The sequence below is a fragment of the Megalobrama amblycephala genome, linkage group LG12 (genome assembly GCF_018812025.1).
Source record: "Megalobrama amblycephala isolate DHTTF-2021 linkage group LG12, ASM1881202v1, whole genome shotgun sequence".
In the NCBI taxonomy this organism is placed as follows: domain Eukaryota; kingdom Metazoa; phylum Chordata; class Actinopteri; order Cypriniformes; family Xenocyprididae; genus Megalobrama; species Megalobrama amblycephala.
Window position 1 is genome coordinate 22,191,813 of NC_063055.1, and position 22,924 is coordinate 22,214,736.

The 22,924-nt window shown below is 43.2% G+C and overlaps 1 protein-coding gene across 11 annotated transcripts in view; it reads right to left on the bottom strand.

The window, feature by feature from the left end:
• Positions 1-22,924, bottom strand: part of grid2 (glutamate receptor, ionotropic, delta 2) — a 519,954-nt gene that overhangs the window by 72,651 nt on the left and 424,379 nt on the right. For all 11 annotated transcript variants that reach the window (XR_007187436.1, XR_007187438.1, XR_007187437.1 and 8 more), the window contains 2 exons: positions 10,075-10,213; positions 86-281 (listed from right to left, as the gene is read on the bottom strand). Coding sequence is in view for 8 of the 11 variants with exons in the window: in XM_048209694.1 (XP_048065651.1) it covers positions 86-281; positions 10,075-10,213 (335 nt within the window). In the remaining 3 variants the exon portion in view is untranslated. The remainder of the gene's footprint in view (positions 1-85; positions 282-10,074; positions 10,214-22,924) is intronic.

The following is a 22,924-nucleotide window of genomic DNA, read 5'->3' on the forward strand; positions in this document are numbered from 1 at the left end:
TTAGCGCTATCTTCACAAACCGTTGCTTAGTTAAGCACTGTAATTAGATAAACGGTGGTTGTAGTCAGTGCCTGGAGTGTCCTACCTTCCTGATGCCTTCTTTTGATTCCTCCACGTTGTTTTCAGCTCCTCCTGTCCGGTTGATCATCCTCCACATCTGTGAGTACATCGGATCTCTCTCGAAAGGGTTCATGCCTTTACTGCGGACCTGGTCGTAGACGGCGGAGTCCAGAACCGTGCCGTACGGCAAGTCTGTCTGCTTAGCCAAGTCCTGCAAAGACCTGTAGGGGAACAATGAAACATTTTCAAATCAAAAATATTTAGAAACAGCATTATTGGTTTGATGCCTGGGGGCATAATAATTGAACGATTAAAACATTATTTGCAAAATCTACAATGTGAATGCATGAATACCCACACGTTTGAGCTTAATTGTGCCAATGTAAGTGAGTACAAATCTATCCAGCAGCTTCGCTGCACAGACGCTCACCCATTTATGTTATGTCGAATACTGTTTATTCAGCAATTTGTGTTAATATCTTACATCTAATTAAAAGTTAGCCAACCAAGGGACACTAATTCCCTGCAGTAATATTTATATTAAGCAAAAAATTGGAAAACGCAATAAAGATGAAGCCTTCTCGGTTTCCCTTCACGCCATCATCAAAATAATGCAGTTCGTCAAAGCATTTCAAAAGTCTCACTTCATTCAGAAAACCTATCAGGAAACAAATGAGTGCTTTCGCATTGTATCAATATTCAACATGATCAACTATATATTAATATTTCTATACATTTGAGCAGTAAGTCAGTACTGACAGCGGGCGCATGAGTTGGTGCCCTTAAGATTCCTGCAGATAGTTGTACTGACCTCAAATTTATCAAATATTATTACATCAGACAGCTGTCGTCTTCTTCTAGTACTTAACTCTGCTAGCACTCTTTGAAGGTTTAATGAACTTGCCTACAAACGTTAATCTTTTATTGCTCCCAATTAATCTCGGTACTTAATCCCCGCCCCTCCCTAAGAATTATGGTTATGTGTTGGGTGTCATTTGCATGGAGAATAGCCATAAAAATGACCCACGAGCACCCTGCAGTACTATAAAACACCACTGCAGGGCTACTGAGCAAAGCCCTGTAACATTAAGATTTCAATGCTAATGCAAATCTTTCATCTTTCATCTTTTCTTCATCTACTCTGTGGGTCACTGTGCACTTAATAAAACAGCAGTAAAAGTAGTTTTCACCCCTGTGTTGCCATTTATTATTAAAATTTAGGCAGAACATATAAAAGAACTTGTCCCTGCCATAAACTTTTACTTTTATATTAATTAAAAACAATGAGTAATAATCACATACTTTTTTAAGTTATTGTTGTTTTTTCTGTTTTAATGCAGTACTTACAGTTATTTGTTAAATAAATTACATACATTTAACATACATATATATATATATATATATATATATATATATATATATATATATATATATATATATATATATATACACTATTGTTCAAAATTATTTTTTAAAGAAATTAAAACTTTTATTAAGCAAGGATGCATCAAAAGTGACATTAAAGACTACAAAAAGAAGACTATAGTAAAGAATATTCATTAATTTACATAATATAGTGTATTATATATATACCCCCATCGGGCATAACATTATGACCACTGACAGGTGAAGTGAATAACACTGATTCTCTCTTCATCACGGCACCTGTTAGTCTGTGTGATATATATTAGGCAGCAAGTGAACATTTTGTCCTCAAATTTGATGTGTTAGAAGCAGGAAAAATGGGCAAGCGTAAGGATTTGAGCAAGTTTGACAAGGACCAAATTGTGACGGCTAGATGACTGGGTCAGAACATCTCCAAAACTGCAGCTCTTGTGGAGTGTTCCCGGTCTGCAGTGGTCAGTATCTATCAAAAGTGGTCCAAGGAAAAAACAGTGGTGAACCGGCGACAGGGTCATGGGCGGCCAAGGCTCATTGATGCACGTGGGGAGCGAAGGCTGGCAAGTGTGGTCCGATCCAACAAACGAGATACTGTAGCTCAAATTGCTCAAGAAGTTAATGCAGTTCTGATAGAAAAGTGTCAGAATACACAGTGCATCACAGTTTGTTGCATATGAGGCTGCATAGGCGCAGACCAGTCAGGGTGCCAATGCTGACCCCATCCACCGCCAAAAGCACCAACAGTGGGCACATGAGCATCAGAACTGGACCATGGAGCAATAGAAGAAGGTGGCCTGGTCTGATGAATCAAGTTTTCTTTTATATCACATGGATAGCCGGGTGCGTTTGTGTCACTTACTTGGGGAACACATGGCACAAGGATGCACTATGGGAAGAAGGCAAGCCGGCAGAGGCATTGCAATGCTTTTGGCAATGTTCTGCTGGGAAACCTTGCGTCCTGCCATCCATGTGGATGCTACGTTGACACGTACCACCTACCACAGCATTGTTGCAGACCATGTACACTCTTTCATGGAGACGGTATTCCCTGGTGGCTGTGGCCTCTTTCAGCAGGATAATGTGCCCTGCCACAAAGCAAAAATGGTTAAGGAATGGTTTGAGGAGCACAACAACGAGTTTGAGGTGTTGACTTCAAATTCTCCAGATCTCAATCCAATTGAGCATCTGTGGGATGTGTCTGATTCATGGAGACTCCACCTCGCAACTTACAGGACTGCTAACATCTTGGTGCCAGATACCACAGCACACCTTCAGGGGTCTAGTGGAGTCCATGGCTTGACGGGTCAGGGCTGTTTTGGCGGTCATAATGTTATGCCTGATGACCTCAAAGCTAAATATCATGCACTAAAAGCCACAGTGTTGAACTTTCAGTGTTGAACGAGTAGACTGTATGTGGTGTCGCAGATCTACAATATTTATAGATTCAGTTTGACTGTAGTTTAATCTATCTCTGTCATTTTTAATACTAGTGGAACATTTGCAAAGCAACAATGTGTTCTTGTTACTGCAAAATTCAATTAGCCTTAAGAATAGCAATCTATCTGTATACGCTTTTTCACACCCTTTATAGGTGACCATCTGGCGGCATTCAAATGCTATGGCCGCTTAGCTGATCTCTTTGCTTTGCCCAGGAAAACTGTCATCTGTGGCACGGAGTGACTGTGACTAGCCAGACCGCAGGCAAACTGGCATGTGAAACTGCAAGTGCAGAAAAAACAAATCTCAAGAAGCCCGTAGCCTGGCCCGCCTTCACCTTCACAGATGGACGCATGTTGAAAATCGACACGTATAGAGCCACATTGTACAATCTGTTTCCTAAACCATTTTTAAACTGATTTAACAATATGCATGAATATTCAAATGCACTTTCTTACAAGGGCACATTGTAACGCAGATTTAAACATGAAGGCTGCAGAACAGTCTTTATTACTTTTCTCTGTTAAAAAAGCAAAATGAATGCCATTTTCATGCTGTTTCGAGATAAAAGTGAACATCAGTGATGCTTCTCTTCTTCTGCTAAGCTGTATTACATCCAGCAAATCAGTGCCACAGTCTTGCAAATCATTCAAAACAATGGCAATCAACACAAACAAGATACAACTGAAGTGTTTTCCTCACAAGATGATAAATCCTCTCTCTAAACATCTACAGCTGAATCTGAGCCATCGTGGTGCCAGCATGTACATAATGTAAAACAAAACTAAAAAATATTCCATTTCCACAGTTACATTTTACTCTGCAGGCAATGATTCACATTTTTGACACTCACCTCAGAATTCAGCCCTGCTGCAAAAAGTTTCACATAAATGCATTCGATATCAAATAAGTACAAAGCATTCGTCTGAATTCCTTGAGGATCAGCCTGATGAATGAAATGAGCGAATGAATAGATTTTGTGTTAACTGGTTAAGAGCTATGTGGGGTAAGTGAGAGTTGTCGATAAGTTGCTGTTGCTCTGATTTAATTAACACTGGGTTAGGATCAGTAGAGTCGATAAAAAGAGACTGAAGAACTGACGCTCCCTCTTTTTGTCCTGTATCTGTTTGGCTTAAAATTCTCACAGCAACACAAGAATATGATACTAAACAAACTGTACCGACTTTAAATCTATTAGGTAATGAAACTCCTCTCAAGACAGAACTATCTAATTGTGAACTCACCCAACCACCCAGTTGGTCTCATAAATCTTTCAGCTCTTCCTGACTGAATTGTGTACTTTAAATACAACAGACCCCTGGGTGCAGAGTTTAGGCTGTAATTATTTCTGTAATGACCCTGCCATCGTCTACACATTAAAAGATAATACATTTAAATTTATGGAAATCCTAATTAGGTGCATAGAGCTAGAATCAAGTGATCTAAGCACAGGCTCATTAATGATAATCTAATGCAAAGAAAAATAAACTAACTGAGATCTTGAAAAAATAAATACTAAATACTCTCATTTTCCCTAGTAACACTCCCTCCCAAAATTGCCTGCATGGTTATATGACGAGGATTGTTACAAGCACAATTAACTCTATCACTGCTAGTCATCGCTGAATTTGATAAACCACACGTGAGTTCAACTCTATGAAAACTGCACCCGAAAACTAAGGCTAACTATCAGGCAGTGACATTGCAGGCAGCGTTAGCGTTTTGCAGGCACCTCATGAAACTGATTTTGGACAGACTTCTGAGGCAGCATAATGGTTTAATTATCTACAGCAAAATAGTTTTAGTGAAAACTAAGTGAATATTTAATTACTACAATAGTATTTCCCACTAGAAATGACATCAAAAGTGGAAAACTTACATTTACACCAACCGACAACCAACCGCAACTTTCAGATGCATCTTTATTTTTCTCAATATCTCAAAACTACTCAGAATGCAGATGGAACCTCATAATTCCAAGGTGGTGATATGTAAAGCCACAAAATATTTTTTTCTCCCTATAAATGTAGCGGTTTTGGACATAACATTTATATATAATAATATTAAATAATAATAAAAAAAAAACCCAATCATTTTAATAGGGGTGACTCTGAATAGTCAACGATTTGATGCTTTGATAGGAGGAGCCTGATTCAACTACCAATCTCACAGTCGAATCTTCGCAGAGGTGTTATGAGAGAGATATGGGGGTGCTCAGTATCTGATTTCACAAAGACCTACCGGTTTTCTCCCAATAAGTTAATATACAGCTTATTATGGTAATGCTATGAATAAAAATGTGAAAAGAAAGAAGCTTTTAATAAATATTTTTAATGTGCGAGAATAATTCCAACCACCCATGTGACAGAGTTAATTTTCACTTTCCATGATCCGTGACCGACAGAGGAGCATCTTGGCGGCAGGGATTAAATCTTTAAAGGGGTCATATAATGGTACATGCACTTTTACAAGTTGATTGTACTGAAATGTGTGTTGGCAGTGCCTGTACACAACCATCCTATAATGATAAATATCAAGCTAGTTTTTTTTTTTTTTTAATCTCCTTATGTGTTTTCCCCTGTCTCAAATCAAGCCGTCTGACCGTGTGACGTCACAAGGTGGGACGCCCCTCTCACGACTGTTAATTGACAGCAGCGTTTCAACACAGACCCGCCCTGAGCGAGCTGTCATCATAGTCCGCCATTGTTGATACACTGGAGCAGAATGGCTTCTAAGCGATTGTGGTGTTCTGTTATTGGGTGTAATAACAAACACAGCAGTCATTTTGATGTTCCTAAATCCAAACCGCTGAAGACGCAGTGGCTGAGTTTTGTTTTCGAAGGGAATATTCCCCCGATCAGCGTCAATGCTTTCATGTTTGCGCAAATCATTTCTCACCAGGGTCAGTATAAAGCAGGTTTTGCTAAGAAGCTGCTCCTGAAAAAAGATCGGTACCAACTATTCGTGTTCCTGCTGCACTTCCCGAAGAAGTGAGTGTAACGTTTTATTAACCTTTATATTAATATTTGCAAATCGCTTGCACGCTTCACGATGAATGCGGCTAAAGTTTACACTCAGGGTACATTACGGCATGCTTTCTATGTACGACACTCTCAATATAATTCATAATCCCACGTTTATAATGAACAATGCGTTATGGTTATTGTGTTATTACAAACTGTGTACGCAGATGGTAAAGTTAACGTGGTAACACTACACTAAGCTAACTTTTGTAGATGGTTTACCGAAAAAAAGTTTTTCATGACCATTAGCTGTAATATCAATCTGTCAATGAACTAATATATACATCAGTAAACACATAGCATTCGTATCTCACTATGCTACCCTGCCAGTACATACAAAGACAGATCAAAGTGACATTACGTTAACCAACCATTCAGAAACGTCCTGTTCGAGCCGTAATTGTCGAACTTCGTCGGGGCCGTCATCTTGTTCCGGGTCCGACTCTGGTTCAAATTGATACGGTTGCACAGATGTGTCCTCAGACACTCCCGCTGCCATTCTTTCTCCAAAATACACCCTCAGCTGTTGTCAAGGCAACACTCCACGTGTGTTGTGTCAAAACGCCCCACAGAACAGAGGGGCGGGTGAGCAAAGCTTATTATCATTTAAATACACATGCACTGAAATGGCTTGTTGAAAACAGAGCTGTTTTTGACCAGGTAAAATGAGTGTTTTCTTATAATACTAATGATAATTTGTGACCCGCTCTGGTGAAATGAGTCGGAAGTCGCAACGTTCTATTTTAAGACATGGGCCGATAGTGTGGAAAAACAATGAAAAAATCGATTCCCTTTCGTGGGAACTGTCGACGCTGCGTGGCAACGCATTAGGTTCCCAATGCGTTGCCACGCAGCGTCTCGTTCCCTACTCAGGGAACCAGGGTTACATCTGTAACCTGAGACGGTTTTTTTTAAGCTAATTTCAAAGAACAGACTTTCAAAAATAATCTCCCAAAGTTTCGTAGTCCAGATAATTGAGTAAAGGTATTTAAATGGCTATTAAATTTGACATGGTTTTACTAAATTCGCTTGAAATGAACTTCTCAACTACTATCGTCAATTATGAGCATTTCCCGGTATCCCCTGAAACATCACTATCTCTGCTCTCCAAATATGGTGTTACACATTGTATAGAACCAATAAAAAAGCTTAGAAATGTAAACACACTATAAACGCTGATTTTCTATCAATGCGAAGCCCCGTTTTGACTGACAGGCACGCGATTGGTCCAGCCATCCTCCTGTCAGACTAGCGCTTCAGACAGTCCTTCAGACTGAAGTTTTCGTGAGGATTTATAGTTTATGGACTGTTTTGATTTCGGTAATGACATCTAGAAAGGTAAAAGCATTTATGGCATCTATAAAAGAGATATATAAAAGTGAAACGAAAGTCCAGTGAGGAGGACGCACGAGAGGAGAACTGCGCGTTTCATTGGTATGTGTATACTGTAATACTGCATTTACAATGCTTATCAGTGGCACGCACTTTGATCGTGAAAGTGAAAGTGCCCTTTGAGGTCGCATCGCGGTGCCCCCGTGTTCCCATTTCTCCCGATGTGAGCTCAAGTCCATTACAATTTAGAGCGGTTAAGGCCCGGGTATACTTCATTTCCCGCGAGCCTTTTAAAGAAACTCCTTCGGCCATGAGCGTGGAAAGACGCGTTCGGTACATGCACACGTGCATCGCCCGTGGTCATAACAATTCACCCCCAGCCTGGTTTAATAGCATTTATACATGTAAAAATGTCTTTGGTCAAATTAAGCTGTAAAATAAATAGTTTATCCATTTAAATGCAATGGATTTTGAAAGATAGGCCTATCAACAAAAAAACAGGCAAAAAACTTTAAAAAGCGATTTTTCAATTAGAGGTTTTCAATTAGAAAAAGAGGGCAGACGACCATAATTCAGATGGGTATATCTTTAAAACCATTCAAGGTATGACTTTGACTAGGATATCATTTTAAAGCTTATTGTCTCATCTTTCCATTGATACCAAAATCTCAATTTTGAAATTTGGGTCACTGTGACTCATTTTGCTGGATCAGGTCACATTTTTAATTAAAGTATATTACAAACTTTTCATTTAGACCCTAAAGAATCATATTAACTTGTACAAAAATGCCATTATATGACCCCTTTAACAATGTCTGGGATAAGAAAATCTAAAGTGCAGAATTGGATGCACTTTGAAATGGTAAAAGATGATCCAAAAAAGTAAGATGCAAGTTGTGCCAACAGCTCATGTCCTACCACTCAACAACTACAATCATTGCGGAGCGCTTCTGCCGGCCAACGTTAATGAGTGCACTCACTAGTGCACTATTTGAAATGACTCAAACGGACACAGGCAGATCGCGTGAAGACTGGATTGTCTCTGCAGTTAAAAGGACAAAGTTGACAATTCTGGCTATAGGCTACTTTCATTATTTTAATAATTTCTTTAATTTTAATTTATTTATTGATCACTCTGGGTTATCTAATTTAACTATTTGTGGCTTGTGTTCTGAATTATGTTCCCCTGCATTTTGCGCTTGTGACTTGATAAAGACCATTTATTTATTTATTTATTTTTTATTTTTATTTATTAGAACGGTATATTCTGTTCTAATTCAATTCTGTAAATTAATTTTTGATTGTTTTTCGGTGCATCGATGTTGCGCTGTGGAGTTAAAGCTTGCTCGCACAGGCAATTTAGCCGATTTAATTTGATTTGCTGACATGTGAAATGCATACCTATCTGAAGTGTGGCCTTTCTGCAGTTATTTATAGATATTTTTTAGGTTTATTAATCCAAAATGTTTTTATTCATTTTCTTCTATATCTTTGTGTGGAGTTCTGTACATAGTGGCTGTGAATGTTTATCCACATTGCCTTTCATTTCAGTTTAAAAAAGATTGTCGCTGTCAGGTTCGCCTATCACTTCACAGGCAATTTGGTCGCTTTCTTATAAAGTTGTTTCACTGTGTGTGAGAGAAAATAAAAGTTGACTTAAGGCCCGGGTATAGGCCTTACTTCATTTTCCGCGTCCCGCACTACAGTTGAGCGCGCAAGCCTTTCAAAGCAGCCTATACTCCTTTGGCCTTGAGCGTGGAAAGAGTTTGTGTGCACTATCTAGTGGACTGCTGTTTTTCAAGCACCCCCCCACCCTGCTCACACTTATATGATTCGACTATCAGTCGACTATAGGCAATCTGATTAGAATCTGATTCGACTATGTAAATCCGTACTCGGGGACACCTCTACTTTTTAATAAAACAGGATAATTCATTCTGATCCACACCATTACACCACCTCAAACTAATAGTGTACTGCCATTTAAATAAAAAAGAGGAAGTCATTTGAGTCTGGTTCAAATGGTCAAAACTTCTGCTCTTTTATAAAATTTAAATGTTTTATTTTTTATAATGATTAATCACAAATTACATATCTGCCCATTACATAAAAAAGCATTTTTTTGCTACTGTTAATGAAAATGTCATATTCTTGACTCTTGAATGGGAATAACAGAAAGAATAAACAGAAATTATCATTTTCATAACAGGAAGAGCAGCAGTTACTGTTTGGTGAATGTTTGAAAGGTTCCACCTTGTCATAAATTAAATTTGCTTAAGAAAAACACTTCAAAAATCACCTTTTGATAAAATGTTAGCATTTTCTGTCTGTCTCTTTGCTCTCAACCAGGCAGGTTAAATGAATTACTGGTGCAGAGACGTCTGACGTCATTCTTACTGGAATGATAGATATAATTTGTGCCACAGGAAATTAAAACAGGGAGTTTGCATACCCGCAGATCTTCTACACACAGAAATGAAACCAAGTTGAGTATTCATTTACACACTGCCTGGAATTGTGTGTATTTTGTGACTATAATAGACACAATCTGATTTTTTTTTCTTCTTTTTTTTTTGGTAGTTTATGAATGAGACAGGCGTTTTCACTTGAAGAATGCTGCTCACTTAATACCGTTCCTATCCAAATCTAATCAATACTCCTAGAAATTCATGTCTTTGTTAGTAACGTTTAAACGACAGCATATTCAACGGAGATGAAGATTGAAAGCTACAATTTGTTTGTTGTTTTGTTATTGTGTGGATGATAACAGTGTTTGATACTAGCTGCAAGAGTGACACTCTCTATAAATGCGTGTACTCACTGAATGGAGTTCTCGATGCGGGAGATGGTGAGAAAGGCAGCCAGATTTGCCGTGTAGGAGGAGATGACTATCAAAGCAAAAAGCCACCAAACCCCCATCATCATCCTTGTAGCCAAAGTCGTGTAGGGCACCTCACCACCTGTAGAGGTAACAGGAGAAAAGACAGAAAACAGAAAAGGTTGATGACTATCTCTGAAACTAGATGTGTAAGCTTTTAAAATGACTATCCCAAATCTAACTTCGTTCATCACATGATGGATTAAAAGATTCAGGCATATTTCACTCTTTATAAGTTACACAACCTGTGTTATCCAAATGCTTTCTAGTTTTGTTGGTATTAGGCTTAAATTAGATCTGTCTCTGTTTATTAAACAATGATTATTAATTTATTTACTGACTTTAATGCTGCCAAAAAAGCTGAGAAAAACCAAAGAAATATTGTTTGTAAATAGTTGTTTCTTGTATAAAGGATGGATCTAACAGCACTAAAGAGTAAATAGAATAAAATGTTATTTAAATTTAAAAAATAAATTAAAAAAAGGTAAGAAAAACTGCAAAAATTAATTCTAAAACTTGTTACGAAAATAAGTTCAAAACTTAATTCAAGAAATATTCTCTAATTATTTATGTCTGGATATTTAATAAGAAAAGATATTAAATATTAAAGGCCTAGCCCTAGAATTTAAATTTGAATTTACCTTGGCATAGTTGAATAACGTCTCGGTTACAAAGGTAACCCTCGTTCCCTGAAGGAGGGAACGGAGACGTACGTCGGACAGACCGACGAATAGGAATCTCGCCAGAGAGGCCAATCTACTTCAGTGTAACTAAACGAGCCAATGAATGGCAGCAATCATCTGATCAGCTGCTCGCCTCGCGCCGGGTATATAATGAGAGAGGCGTTGCATCTTCAGGTTTTCGCTGAGGAGCCGAACTAAGCAGGCGGCAGCACAGCAGGACAACAACTTGGCGACGGGACGAGTCTCCGTTCCCTCCTTCAGGGAACGAGGGTTACTTTGTAACCAAACGTTCCCATTCAGTCGGTCACGTTCACGTACGTCGGACAGACCACGAATAGGAATCCCTACCAAAGGCCACAGGAGCTGCCCTCCTCCAGCGCTCTGTTGTAAGCCACCTGAACCCCCTTGCCTGCGGACGGTGGGACAGGGCTAACACACAGAGAGGGTCGATCACTGTTGTTCCCAAACCCATTCAGTGAGACTATTGGATAACGCTGGGAAAGCGTAACCTTTCGTTGAAAGGAACGCTGCGGAAGCCACATCCTTCCCCGAAGGAGTTATGTGGAGAAGAACATATGGACTAACCCTGTAGGGCTGTGCTACATATGGAAGAACTGGGGTGACTCCAACTCGGTAGAGATGGGTTCTCCCAGAGGGAAAGACACGGGCTTCGTTTAGGAGCAACCGTGGAGAAGCCATATGGGATCCCCGTAGGGTCACACATATGGAACCCAGCCTAAATCCGGTTCTCAAGGATTCAACGGAGTATAGGCCTGGCGCCGGACGCTCCGCCACGTCGGCTGCCGAAGGGTAACCGGAGGACTCAACAGGGTCTGCCCGTAGGGACTCTCTGGAGCAAAAAAGCGCACGCAGCGCAGCAAGCCGACACTAAGCCGGGGCCTCTCCGTGCCTCTGACCTGAGGCGAGAACACGGGAGGAGACCGGCTCGACACGAAGGCTATAGTATCTAGCGAACGTGTTAGGTGTCGCCCAGCCCGCAGCTCTACAAATGTCTGTTAGCGAGGCGCCACGAGCCAGCGCCCAGGAAGATGCTACACCTCTCGTGGAGTGAGCATGCAACCTGAGCGGGCAGGGCACGCCCTGAGCTTGGTAAGCCAGGGCGATGGCATCCACTATCCAGTGGGCCATCCTCTGCTTGGAGACAGCCTTTCCCTTCTGCTGGCCTCCGTAACAGACAAAGAGCTGGTCTGAGGTCCTGAAGCTTCGAGTTCTGTCTATGTACAGTCGCAAGGCGCGGACTGGACAGAGCAAAGCCAGGGCTGGGTCTGCCTCCTCCGAGGGCAGCGCTTGCAGGCTCACCACCTGGTCCCTGAAGGGAGTGGTAGGAACCTTGGGCACATAGCCAGGCCGGGGTCTCAGTACCACGTGGCTGTCACCCGGCCCGAACTCTAGGCACGATTCGTCGACCGAAAATGACTGCAGGTCCCCTACCCTCTTGATAGAGGCCAATGCAACCAGCAGCAAAGTCTTCATAGACAGAATCTTTAAATCTGCCGACTGCAAAGGCTCAAAGGGAGCAATCTGGAGTGCTCTTAGCACCAGAGCGAGGTCCCAAGAGGGTATGGAGGGGGGACGAGGAGGATTTAACCGTCTCGCCCCCCTAAGGAACCTGACGACCAGGTCGTGCTGACCAACAGATTTGCCATCTATGTGGTCGTGGTAAGCGGAGATAGCAGCAGAATGGACTTTGAGGGTGGAGGGGGACAGCCTACGCTCCAACCCTTGCTGCAAGAAGGAAAGCACGACACCGATCGAGCATCTTCGGGGTCTTCTCGGCGAGAAGAGCACCACTCGACGAACAGGTTCCACTTCGAGGCATAGGCACGTCTCGTAGACAATGCACGAGCCGAAGTGATGGTGTTAAGTACCTCGGGGGATAAGTCACCTAGAACCTCCGCGTCCCGTCCAGGGACCAGACATGGAGTTTCCAGAGGTCTGGACGCGGGTGCCAAAGAGTGCCCCGTCTCTGAGAAAGAAGGTCCTTCCTCAGAGGAATGGGCCAGGGAGGGGCTGTCGCGAGGAGTGAGAGTTCTGGGAACCAGGTCCGGTTGGGCCAGTAGGGCGCAACTAACAAGACCTGCTCCTCGTCCTCCCTGACTTTGCACAGGGTCTGTGCAAGTAGGCTCACTGGGGGAAACGCATATTTGCGCAGGCCCCGGGGCCAGCTGTGTGCCAGTGCATCTGTCCCGAGTGTTCCCCCGGTCAGAGAGTAAAACAACTGGCAGTGGGAGGTTTCTGGTGAGGCAAACAGGTCTACCTGAGCCTCTCCGAACTCTCTCCAGATCAGCTGAACCACCTGGGGGTGGAGTCGCCACTCTCCTGGCAGCGCAGCTCGTGATAGCTCGTCGGCCACACGGTTGAGCACACCGGGAACATGAATGGCGCGAAGCGACCTCAGATGCTTCCGACTCCACAGGAGGAGATGGCGGGCGAGTTGCGACATGCGACGGGAGCGTAGACCACCTTGATGGTTGATGTACGCAACGGTCGCAGTGTTGTCCGTACGGACCAGTACATGCTTGCCCCGTAGCAGGCCTTTGAGGCGGCCCAGAGCAAGACGTACTGCCAGCAACTCGAGGCAGTTGATGTGCCAATGCAGATGGGGTCCCGTCCAAACCCCTGACACTGCATGCCCGTTGTACATGGCACCCTAGCCGGTGGCAGAAGCATCTGTGAACACCACAGCATGCCGGGACACCTGTTCTAGGGGCACTCCTGCCCGGAGAAACAAGGGGTCCGACCACGGACTGAAGGTTCGGCGGCACTCCTGAGTGATTGGCACCCGGAACGTGCCGCGTTGCCACGCCCATCTCGGGACTCGGCCGTGAAGCCAGTGCTGAAGCGGTCTCATATGAAGCAGACCGAGCGGTGTTACAGCCGCAGCAGCCGCCATATGCCCCAGGAGCCTCTGAAAGAACTTCAGTGGGACCGCTGTCCTGCCATTGAATGTATTCAGGCAGTTCAACACCGACCGAGCACGTTCCTCTGTGAGGCGTGCTATCTGCTCGACCGAATCCAACTCCATACCGAGAAAAGAGATCCTCTGCACCGGGGCGAGTTTGCTCTTTTCCCAGTTGACCTGAAGCCCCAACTGGCTGAGGTGTCTGAGCACCAAATCCCTGTGTTCGCACAACTGATCCCGGGACTGTGCTAGAATGAGCCAGTCGTCGAAATAGTTGAGGATGCGAACACCCTGTTCTCTCATGGGAACAAGGGCTCCCTCCACGACTTTGGTGAAGACGCGGGGAGACAGGGCCAGCCCGAAGGGTAGGACTCTGTACTGATATGCCTGACCTTCGAACGCGAACCGCAGGAAAGGCCTGTGCCGCGGAAGGATCGAGACATGAAAGTACGCGTCCTTCAGGTCGATCGCTGCAAACCAATCCCGGGGACGGATGCATTCGAAAATGCGTTTCTGCGTGAGCATCTTGAACGGTAGCTTGTGAAGGCTCCGATTCAAGACTCGCAGATCCAGGATCGGTCGTAACCCGCCGCTTTTCTTGGGTACAATGAAGTAGGGACTGTAGAACCCTGACCTCATATCGGCTGGAGGGACCGGCTCTATCGCATCCTTCGCCAGTAGGACTGCGATCTCCGCACGCAAGACAGGGGCATCGACATCTTTCACTACAGTGAAGTGGACGCCCCTGAACCTGGGGGGACGCCGGGCGAACTGAATCGCGTAGCCGAGCCTGATGGTCCGAATGAGCCAGCGGGACGGACTGGGGAGCGCTAACCAGGCTCCCAGAGACCGCACCAGCGGGACCAGAGGAACCACAGGCGCACCCGCAGCGGGGCAGCGAGGTGGAACGCAGGGACGCGGCCCGGGAGGCTCTCTCTGCGAGGCGGCCCGAAGCGGCGTCACAGTGTGCTGTGCAACACTTACCTGCTTCCACGGGTGGACAGAGGGAGCAGTCGAGGCTTTGACTGCCTGCTGCTCGCTGCTGTCCGCTGGCGACAGAAGAGGGGGATGAGAGTGGTGAGGTTCTTGCCCTCCCACTGCTCTCCGAGCCCTCTTCGGACCCGGAGATAGAGGAAACTGCTCTTTTATTGAGAATTTGGGTACCGCTGGCTGCTGGGCCAGCGGCGGAACAAAAACAGAAGGAAACAAAAGATTCTCCACCCGGCCCTCCTCCGGGGGAAGGAGCGGTGCGGTCACCACCTCCTGTAGAGCAGTCCCCTCCATCTCCGGGTCGCCCGTCCTAGGGCCGCTTGGACTTGGCCTTGCCACCCTTCTTCTTGGGGGGTGGCGGGACGGGCTGGGCGCTCCGACCGCGACCGGCTCCACGGCGCCGCTTAGCTGGAGGCTGCTGCTGCTGGGGCGCGGGAGCGGGGGCGGCCGCAGGGGGGCGCCCTCGGCGACGGGCAGTCTGAGGTGCTGCGGGCGGTGGTGGAGCAGCAGCTGACCGCCTCGGCAGGATGTGACTGATGGCCTCAGACTGCTTTTGTACAGTCGAGAACTGTTGGGCAAAGTTCTCGACCGCGTCGCCGAACAGGCCGGTCTGGGACACGGGGGAATTAAGAAACCTGACCTTGTCGGTATCCCTCATGTCCGCGAGACACAGCCAGAGATGGCGCTCCTGGACCACAAGTGTGGACATCGCACGACCCACTGACCGCGCCGTAACCTTCGTCGCACGAAGCGCGAGGTCCGTCGCGGCACGAAGTTCCTGAAGAACTTGTGGGTCATGACCACCCTCGTGCAGATCCTTCAGTGCCTTGGCCTGATGGACCTGCAACAACGCCATAGCGTGTAGGGCAGAGGCAGCTTCCCCACAGGCCTGGTAAGCCTTGCCGGTAAGATCCGACGAGTGCTTACAGGCCCGGGAAGGGAGAGACGGCTCCCCCCGCCAGGTGGAGTTAGGGCACAGTTGCATAGCAACGGCCCGTTCCACAGGGGGTATGCGCGTATAACCCTTCGCTGCCCCGCCGTCAAGGGTGGTGAGGGAGGAGGACCCACCGACACGGTTTCGGGCAGTAAAAGGTGCCGTCCACGTGCCAGTGAGCTCTTCATGCACCTCCGGGAAGAAAGGCACTGGGGTGGGGGGCTGAGAACCAGCCCTTGCCACCCCGAGATACCAATCGTCCAACCTCGAGGGTTCGGGACACGGTGGAGGATTCCACACGAGCCCGACCCTGTTGGCGGCCCGGGAAAGCATAGCCATCATTTCCGGGTCTGAATCGGGCACAGTTGTCACTCCCGAGGGAGGCAGCTGCGCCGAATCGTCATCCCCAGAAGCGTCAGGCTCACCCTCCGATGCAGCGATCGACATCCGGTCGTCTTGGGGAGCTCCGAAGGATACGGATGGTACACACCTCTGGGGTGGTCCACCGCGCTCCCCCGGCAGCTCTACTGGCTGCGGAGTGCAGGAGGGATGAGGGTTCCTAGGGGGTTGGTTCCCCGAAGGAAACGCGCTCACCGTGATCCTCAGGTCACCAGTGCCGCCGCCCGCAGCAACCCTCTGAGGAGGATTGGAACGAGGCAGCGGCACTGGGACTCCGCCCCTTTGCAGGAACTGGAGTCTAGACCGCAACTCCGAGACGGTCATCTTCCCACAATGGGTACATGACTCGTCCACAAACGCCGCCTCAGCGTGCCTTAAGCCCAAGCACGCGATACAGCGTTGGTGACCATCCCGAGGCGCCAGGCAACGACCGCATCCAGCAGCACACAAGTAGAACGACATCTTTAAAAAGACGCGAACTACTCGTGTAAGCTCTTTCAGGGACTAACTCTCTCAGTGCCGAAGCACGCAGGGGAAAGCCGCTGCAGCACAGACAGGGAATGTGCAGCCTGTCGTGTGCACTCTCTTTGCAGACGCTGCTCTTACCAGCTGTAAGAACAGCCTTTTAGCGCTCTTAAAGCGCACCGTCACCAGCCGTGAAAACGGCCTTCACGCTGATACACAGCTTTTTTTTGCTCAAATAAAAAAGGCAAAAACGAAAGCAAAGAAGAAAAAATCGGCCCCGCTGCTGTGCTGTTCCTCCTGCACCGGACGAGAAGAGCAGTCAGAGAGAGAGCTGGCTCGTTGAAGTCCGTCTTCAAACACTCGCTCGTAGAAACCACCGTGTTTGCTCAGTAGTTCGGCTCCGAAGCGAAAAGCTGAAGATGCAACGCACCTGCTGCTCATTATATACCCGCGCTGCGAGGCGAGCAGCTGATGCAGATGATTGCATGCCAATGTGCATTGGCTCGTTTAGTTACACTCGAAGTAGATTGGCCTCTCTGGCGAGATTCCTATTCGTCGGTCTGTCCGACGTACGTCGAACGTGACCGACTGAATGGGAACAAGAGTTCAGTACATGGAAATGACATACAGTGAGTCTCAAACTCCATTATTTCCTCCTTCTTATATAAATCTCATTTGTTTAAAAGACCTCCGAAAAACTGGCGAATCTCAACATAACACTGACTGTTACGTAACTGTTGGGATCATTAATATATACGCCCCCAATATTTGCATATGCCAGCCCATGTTCAAGGCATTAGACATCTGGATGACGGATAGACGTCTGGATGTGCATAGCTGAATCATCAGACTAGGTAAGCAAGCAAGGACAATAGCGAAAAATGGCAGATGGAGCAATAATAACTGACATGATCCATGATATCATGGTATTTTTAGTGATATTTGTAAATTGTCTTTCTAAATGTTTCGTTAGCATGTTGCTAATGTACTGTTAAATGTGGTTAAAGTTACCATCGTTTCTTACTGTATTCACAGAGACAAGAGAGCCGTCGCTATTTTCATTATTAAACACTTGCAGTCTGTATAATTCATAAACACAGCTTCATTCTTTATAAATCTCTCCAACAGTGTGTAATGTTAGCTTTAGCCACGGAGCACTATCAAACTCATTCAGAATCAAATGTAAACATTCAAATAAATACTGTACTTATGCAATTAGACATGCTGCATGACGAACACTTTGTAAAGATCCATTTTGAGGGTTATATTAGCTGTGTGAACTTTGTTTATGTTGTTTAAGGCAAGCGCGAGCTCCGGGGGCGGGGAGCACGAGAATTTAAAGGGGCCGCAGCATGAATCGGCGCATATTTAATGATGCCCCAAAATAGGCAGTTAAAAAACATTATGGGGTATTTTGAGCTGATACTTCACAGACACATTCAGGGGACACCTTAGAATTATATTACATCTTTTGAAAACACGTTCTACGGCACCTTCAACCCCTTTAGACCTGAATTTTTCCACTGAGAAAAAAAAATAAATAAAAAATAACAATATAAAAAAATATATATATATACACATTGCTGGTTGCTACAGTGTGTGTTCTCTTCAAAATCTTCAAGACTACTTCACATACTACAGCATCAAGGCATTAGTGTGTGTGTGTGTGGAGTGTGTGTGTGCCTTGCTGTGTATTTACTCATTTCACATTCACTGTTGCCGTTTTTCACTTAAACTAATGAAAAGCTGAATGACAATTGCGATGGACATTTAAAAAAAAAGTGTTCTACAGCTCTGAAAGATCTTCAAATTAACTTGAATATTATCAGTCGATACTATTAAGGTTATAACATCATGTATGTTTAGATATACAGTAGTCAACATTTGAAGTGGTTCAAAAAAGTTAATCAAAGTCCCAAGACAATAACGGGTATTGCATTTTGTTTTTAGGACAACTTTGATAAAAGGTTTTGATCCACTTCAAATGTTGACTACTGTATTTAGGTTTCATTGCATTTATTTATGTGAGAATGTTATGACCTGCCCCAATGTCATGTTTGCGCATTTGTTACGTAAAATGTTTTTCATATATTCTTGTATATGCTTTGAAAAAAAGGGCTTCATCTTTAGTAGTGCAGTACTCTGACAGACTGGAAACAAATGGATTCATCCGGTGTGGGTGTGCAGTATTCAAACAACTGAGACTTTACTGAAGGGGGGGGGGGAAAGAAAGGGAAAAAAAAAAAAAAAAAAAAAACTCACTTTGAGACAGACAAAAAAGGCCATCAATTGTAATGTCAAATCTACATTTCCCCAGTCACCACAGTCAGAGCAAAAACACATCTGTTTATTCTGCATTTCAGATCCCTGCTAATTCAGCAGCCACAGATGACAGTGGCTCCTATAAAAGTACCGCACACCACAATAATGATGGATCTGCACAATCCGAGGCTCGCAGCTACACTGAAAACCGTTAAAAATTAGTCCCATCTATCCTCGTGGCTTCCTGTATCATTCCAGCCTTGTGTGGTAAGTGCCAAGCATTTCAGCACTCAATAAGGTATCTGACAACTCTATTTCTGTAGGGGGTCCACTGAGATGAGCTGTCTTATTAAAGAAAGTTTTTAGATGACTCACATACATTCATCCTGCAGGCTGTGTACTCTCTGTTCCACACAAACTTTGAGCAATTTTAATATCAGCAAACAAGTCCATGATAGCAAGTTGGCCCACACATTTCTTATAATCATCTTTCTTATAGGTTATCAGACTTTAAGGTTAGGGAGTGTCCTATTTAAATAGCATCTGCTATGTAAACCTCAGAGATTCAGACATCAGTTTAAGCAAATGTCAGAGAATACTCAACAAGTGCCTTCAGCTGACTCTGGCAGTAATTCGCTAAGGATGAATTGCGGCGACTATTGATTATTTGCACCATATTTACTAAAGGAAATATGCAAATGACGTAACACAACAAACACCCCAAAAGTGAGTAAAATAATAGTTTTTTTTTTTCAATGCCATTACATTTACTAATCTAAATTGACTGTTCTAAATATAAATAATCATATATAATCATAAAAATTTTGTAACTATACTGTACTATTTGTAAAACCTTTTATATTCCTAAATCTGTGCATATTTAAATACTTCAACATTGTCCAAATGTTTGAAAATGTATGTGTTACAGTATGAATACCTATGAATATTAATAATACAATATATTTTTTAATTGATCAGCCCTTTCAAGCAACTCAAACATCAAAAATAAATGAAAAAATAAAAAATAATTACAGATGACAAGATACTTCTTTTACATAAGAATTAAATGCATCCTTCAGGCAGAACAGATTTTTTTTTGTAGAATATAAACGGAACGCAAAGTTTCTTTTTTTTTCCTATAGAAAACTATTATAAAGAAAACACTTAACCACTGAGCGTGTTGAGTTCATATTCTGGGCTCATCTGCTCACCTGAATACAGTCTGCATCATCAATAAGGTATATACTGAATTGGATCTTTTAATATCATTGTTTTAGTACACTTTAAGTGCTTTTCACGTTAAACATTTTAAAACAACGTTTCTTTTTAGTGACTGAAATACTACAGCAGGCGCTGGACATGGATCACGGGTGCCCAAAACTTGCATTTTATACACATATTTTTGTTTTTCTTCTTTTGAGATGAAAAATTGACAGGCCTGTAATGCATTTCTATGGATGTTTTGCCTGCCCCGTCACCGTGCCAGTCATGTTTCTAAAAACTATGATTTGTTAAAAAAAAGATTTTGACTGCTGGATTTCATTTACTGTAGGTCTGCTCTCCCTACGTCAAAATTGTTTTTGTGCACATGAATGCAATGGCTAATCAGAGCTTTAATTTAGATTAGTTTTTTTTTTTATTATTTAATTTATTTTTTATTTATACTGTAGATTATAACCAGTGACTACAACTAGTCCAAATCAGCATCTAATTCACAAATAATTTAAGTTTCACTTCTACTGGCAGTGACACAAGAAAATGGGTGTTGAAGAAATGTCACCTAACATTCAAAATGAAGCTTTAGAATCTAAATAAATGCAATTTGGAATTATTTTGTAGTAGTAATGTGATGCTGCATGCTTATAATGTAGATGGCACAACACCCAATAGGCACTTCAAGTGACTGACCTGAGGAATTGAGAGTGCAGTGATCAACAAGCCATTGACATGGTGGAAGAGGTTAATTCTGCATGCAGCATAGCCAGCTTTGTTAATATAATGAGAGTTCAGAAGTCAGGGCTTAAACAGTTGCTCTGTGTGAACTTGCAACGACAGCCTCAGTGATTATGTCATTGGATCATTCTAGTCACATAGCTTGCTTTTGGTGTATGATTATTAGTTTGATTATTATTGATATTTATTCATTTTAGTTTTGTATTTAATTATAAGAGGGCCGAAGTAAAACTGACTGTTTAGGCACTTTTTTGATTTGCAAACATCGACCGTCATAATTGTGCAGCCCACAGAGTCCAAAAAAGAGAATCTAGTATTTGAAATAGTCATATACTCAACCTCTCCTATGCTGCATTGTGCACATACACATTTTTTTGTAGTTGTATCTCCACACACCAGCACATAATCTTTCAGGGGTTGGTTGTAGTCGATTTTCCCAGCTTGCTTCAGCTCATAGAATTATTTTAGCATAGAATGTTCTGATTAATCCTTAACAGAACTATATTTTGACACTTACTTTTCTGCAGCTTTAACATTACTCACACATCATGCAAGTGTGAGATTGGACTCTTTATAACTTTAGATCATTATTTTTATATATATCATTACAGTAGTATTTCCCTAAGTGGTAACTTTAAACTTCAAATTTAGCTGGCCTCCTGTAGCTGTGTTCAATCTAATTTAATAAAAGCCTCAGACTCATTATTTTGTAGTAACTGTAGTTAAAAAATTGTTTTCCTTCATTTATCCTGCTTCTTGTTGCTTCTTGTCCTATGTGATTCAGGATATCAGAAGTACTGTAGGCTACAAAGCATAGGAGGTTAGGAGGTTGTCATAACTTCTATCTTCACTACAATTTCTATTTGATTGCACTACCATCCAGTTTCTTTGTGAACAAATCTATCCTCTTCTTTTTGAAGCACTGCTTAATATGGAAATGAGCTTTTTAGTCGATTGCCTCGATTTTGAACAAATGTTCTCAACTCTTACAGATGTTGGTTTTGTTGGTGTGATTATTTTTCATTTCACAGATGTGCTTGTGTATGATAATCAGTCAAAAATTCAGCCTTGTTTCATTTAGAAACTGAACAGAAAAGAATTAGTTAACCTTGCCATTGTGAGAAGAATCTTGACTATTAATTTGATAAATTGTGAAGCCCTAATCCAGAGGAAAGAATGAATTTGTTACCATTAAGAAATATACAGATGACTTCTATAAATACTGCTTCAAACATCAGATACCTCCGTTATGTTTCCTTGTAAAAGATTGCCACATAACAAGCCCAAACTTGATATAAAAATCTACTTTTTGTACACGTTTTGTATAATAAGTTTATATAGTAAGTTATAAAAGTAGTTTATGAGGCAACTGCAGGGGGTTCATGAGTTGATGAAACACTTTCTTATTTAAATCATAAAAAAACAACAACCTGAAAATAAAAAAATTGAAAACTCAAAAAGATGAAATATTTTATCAGCATACCTGCATGTCATGTGAACATTAACCGCCATCAGAACCATAAACGTGAATGCATTGTTAAATTATTGAAATATTAACTTGTTTATAAACCATGTTTATAAAAACATTGCCCCTCATCCTAGCTCAGTCCTGCACTGGTAATGACCTGTGATGAAATGTGAGCGGCAGTAAGCAGAACATGAATAGAAGGTATGACTGCCAGCGAACAGACTACTGTTATCAGATATGACTGGCAGTGAGTATAGAATCGTGCTTTGGCGTGTGCTGATTGCAATGCCATTCTCTGTGGCTGCAGGACGTTGATCTTTAGAAAATGAGCAGGACGGTAATGTAGCTTTTATCTGCACACCCAGCAACTGGGGTTCAAAGCCGCCCTGCCACGCACATCAAATCAGCAAGCCCCATTTCCAGCAGGTTTCTCACTGCTTGCTTTTGATTCAGCAGCAGGCCAGGGGCTACACACTCCTCTCAACCCCTCGCTGTGAGCTAGCACATACTGAGAGACAGAAAGAGAGAGAATGTGTGTATGAGGGAGACAAAAGCGGGAATGTGTTTCTCGGTTGTGTCTGAGATGATGTTTATGCATGAAAGAAAGAAATACTTTCAATACTTTATGTTGTTATCTTTAAGAAATAACTGAATATAATTTGTTATTCAATAGCAATTTGCAAGGAAACCCCATGTGCTCAAGGTAGATGTTCAAA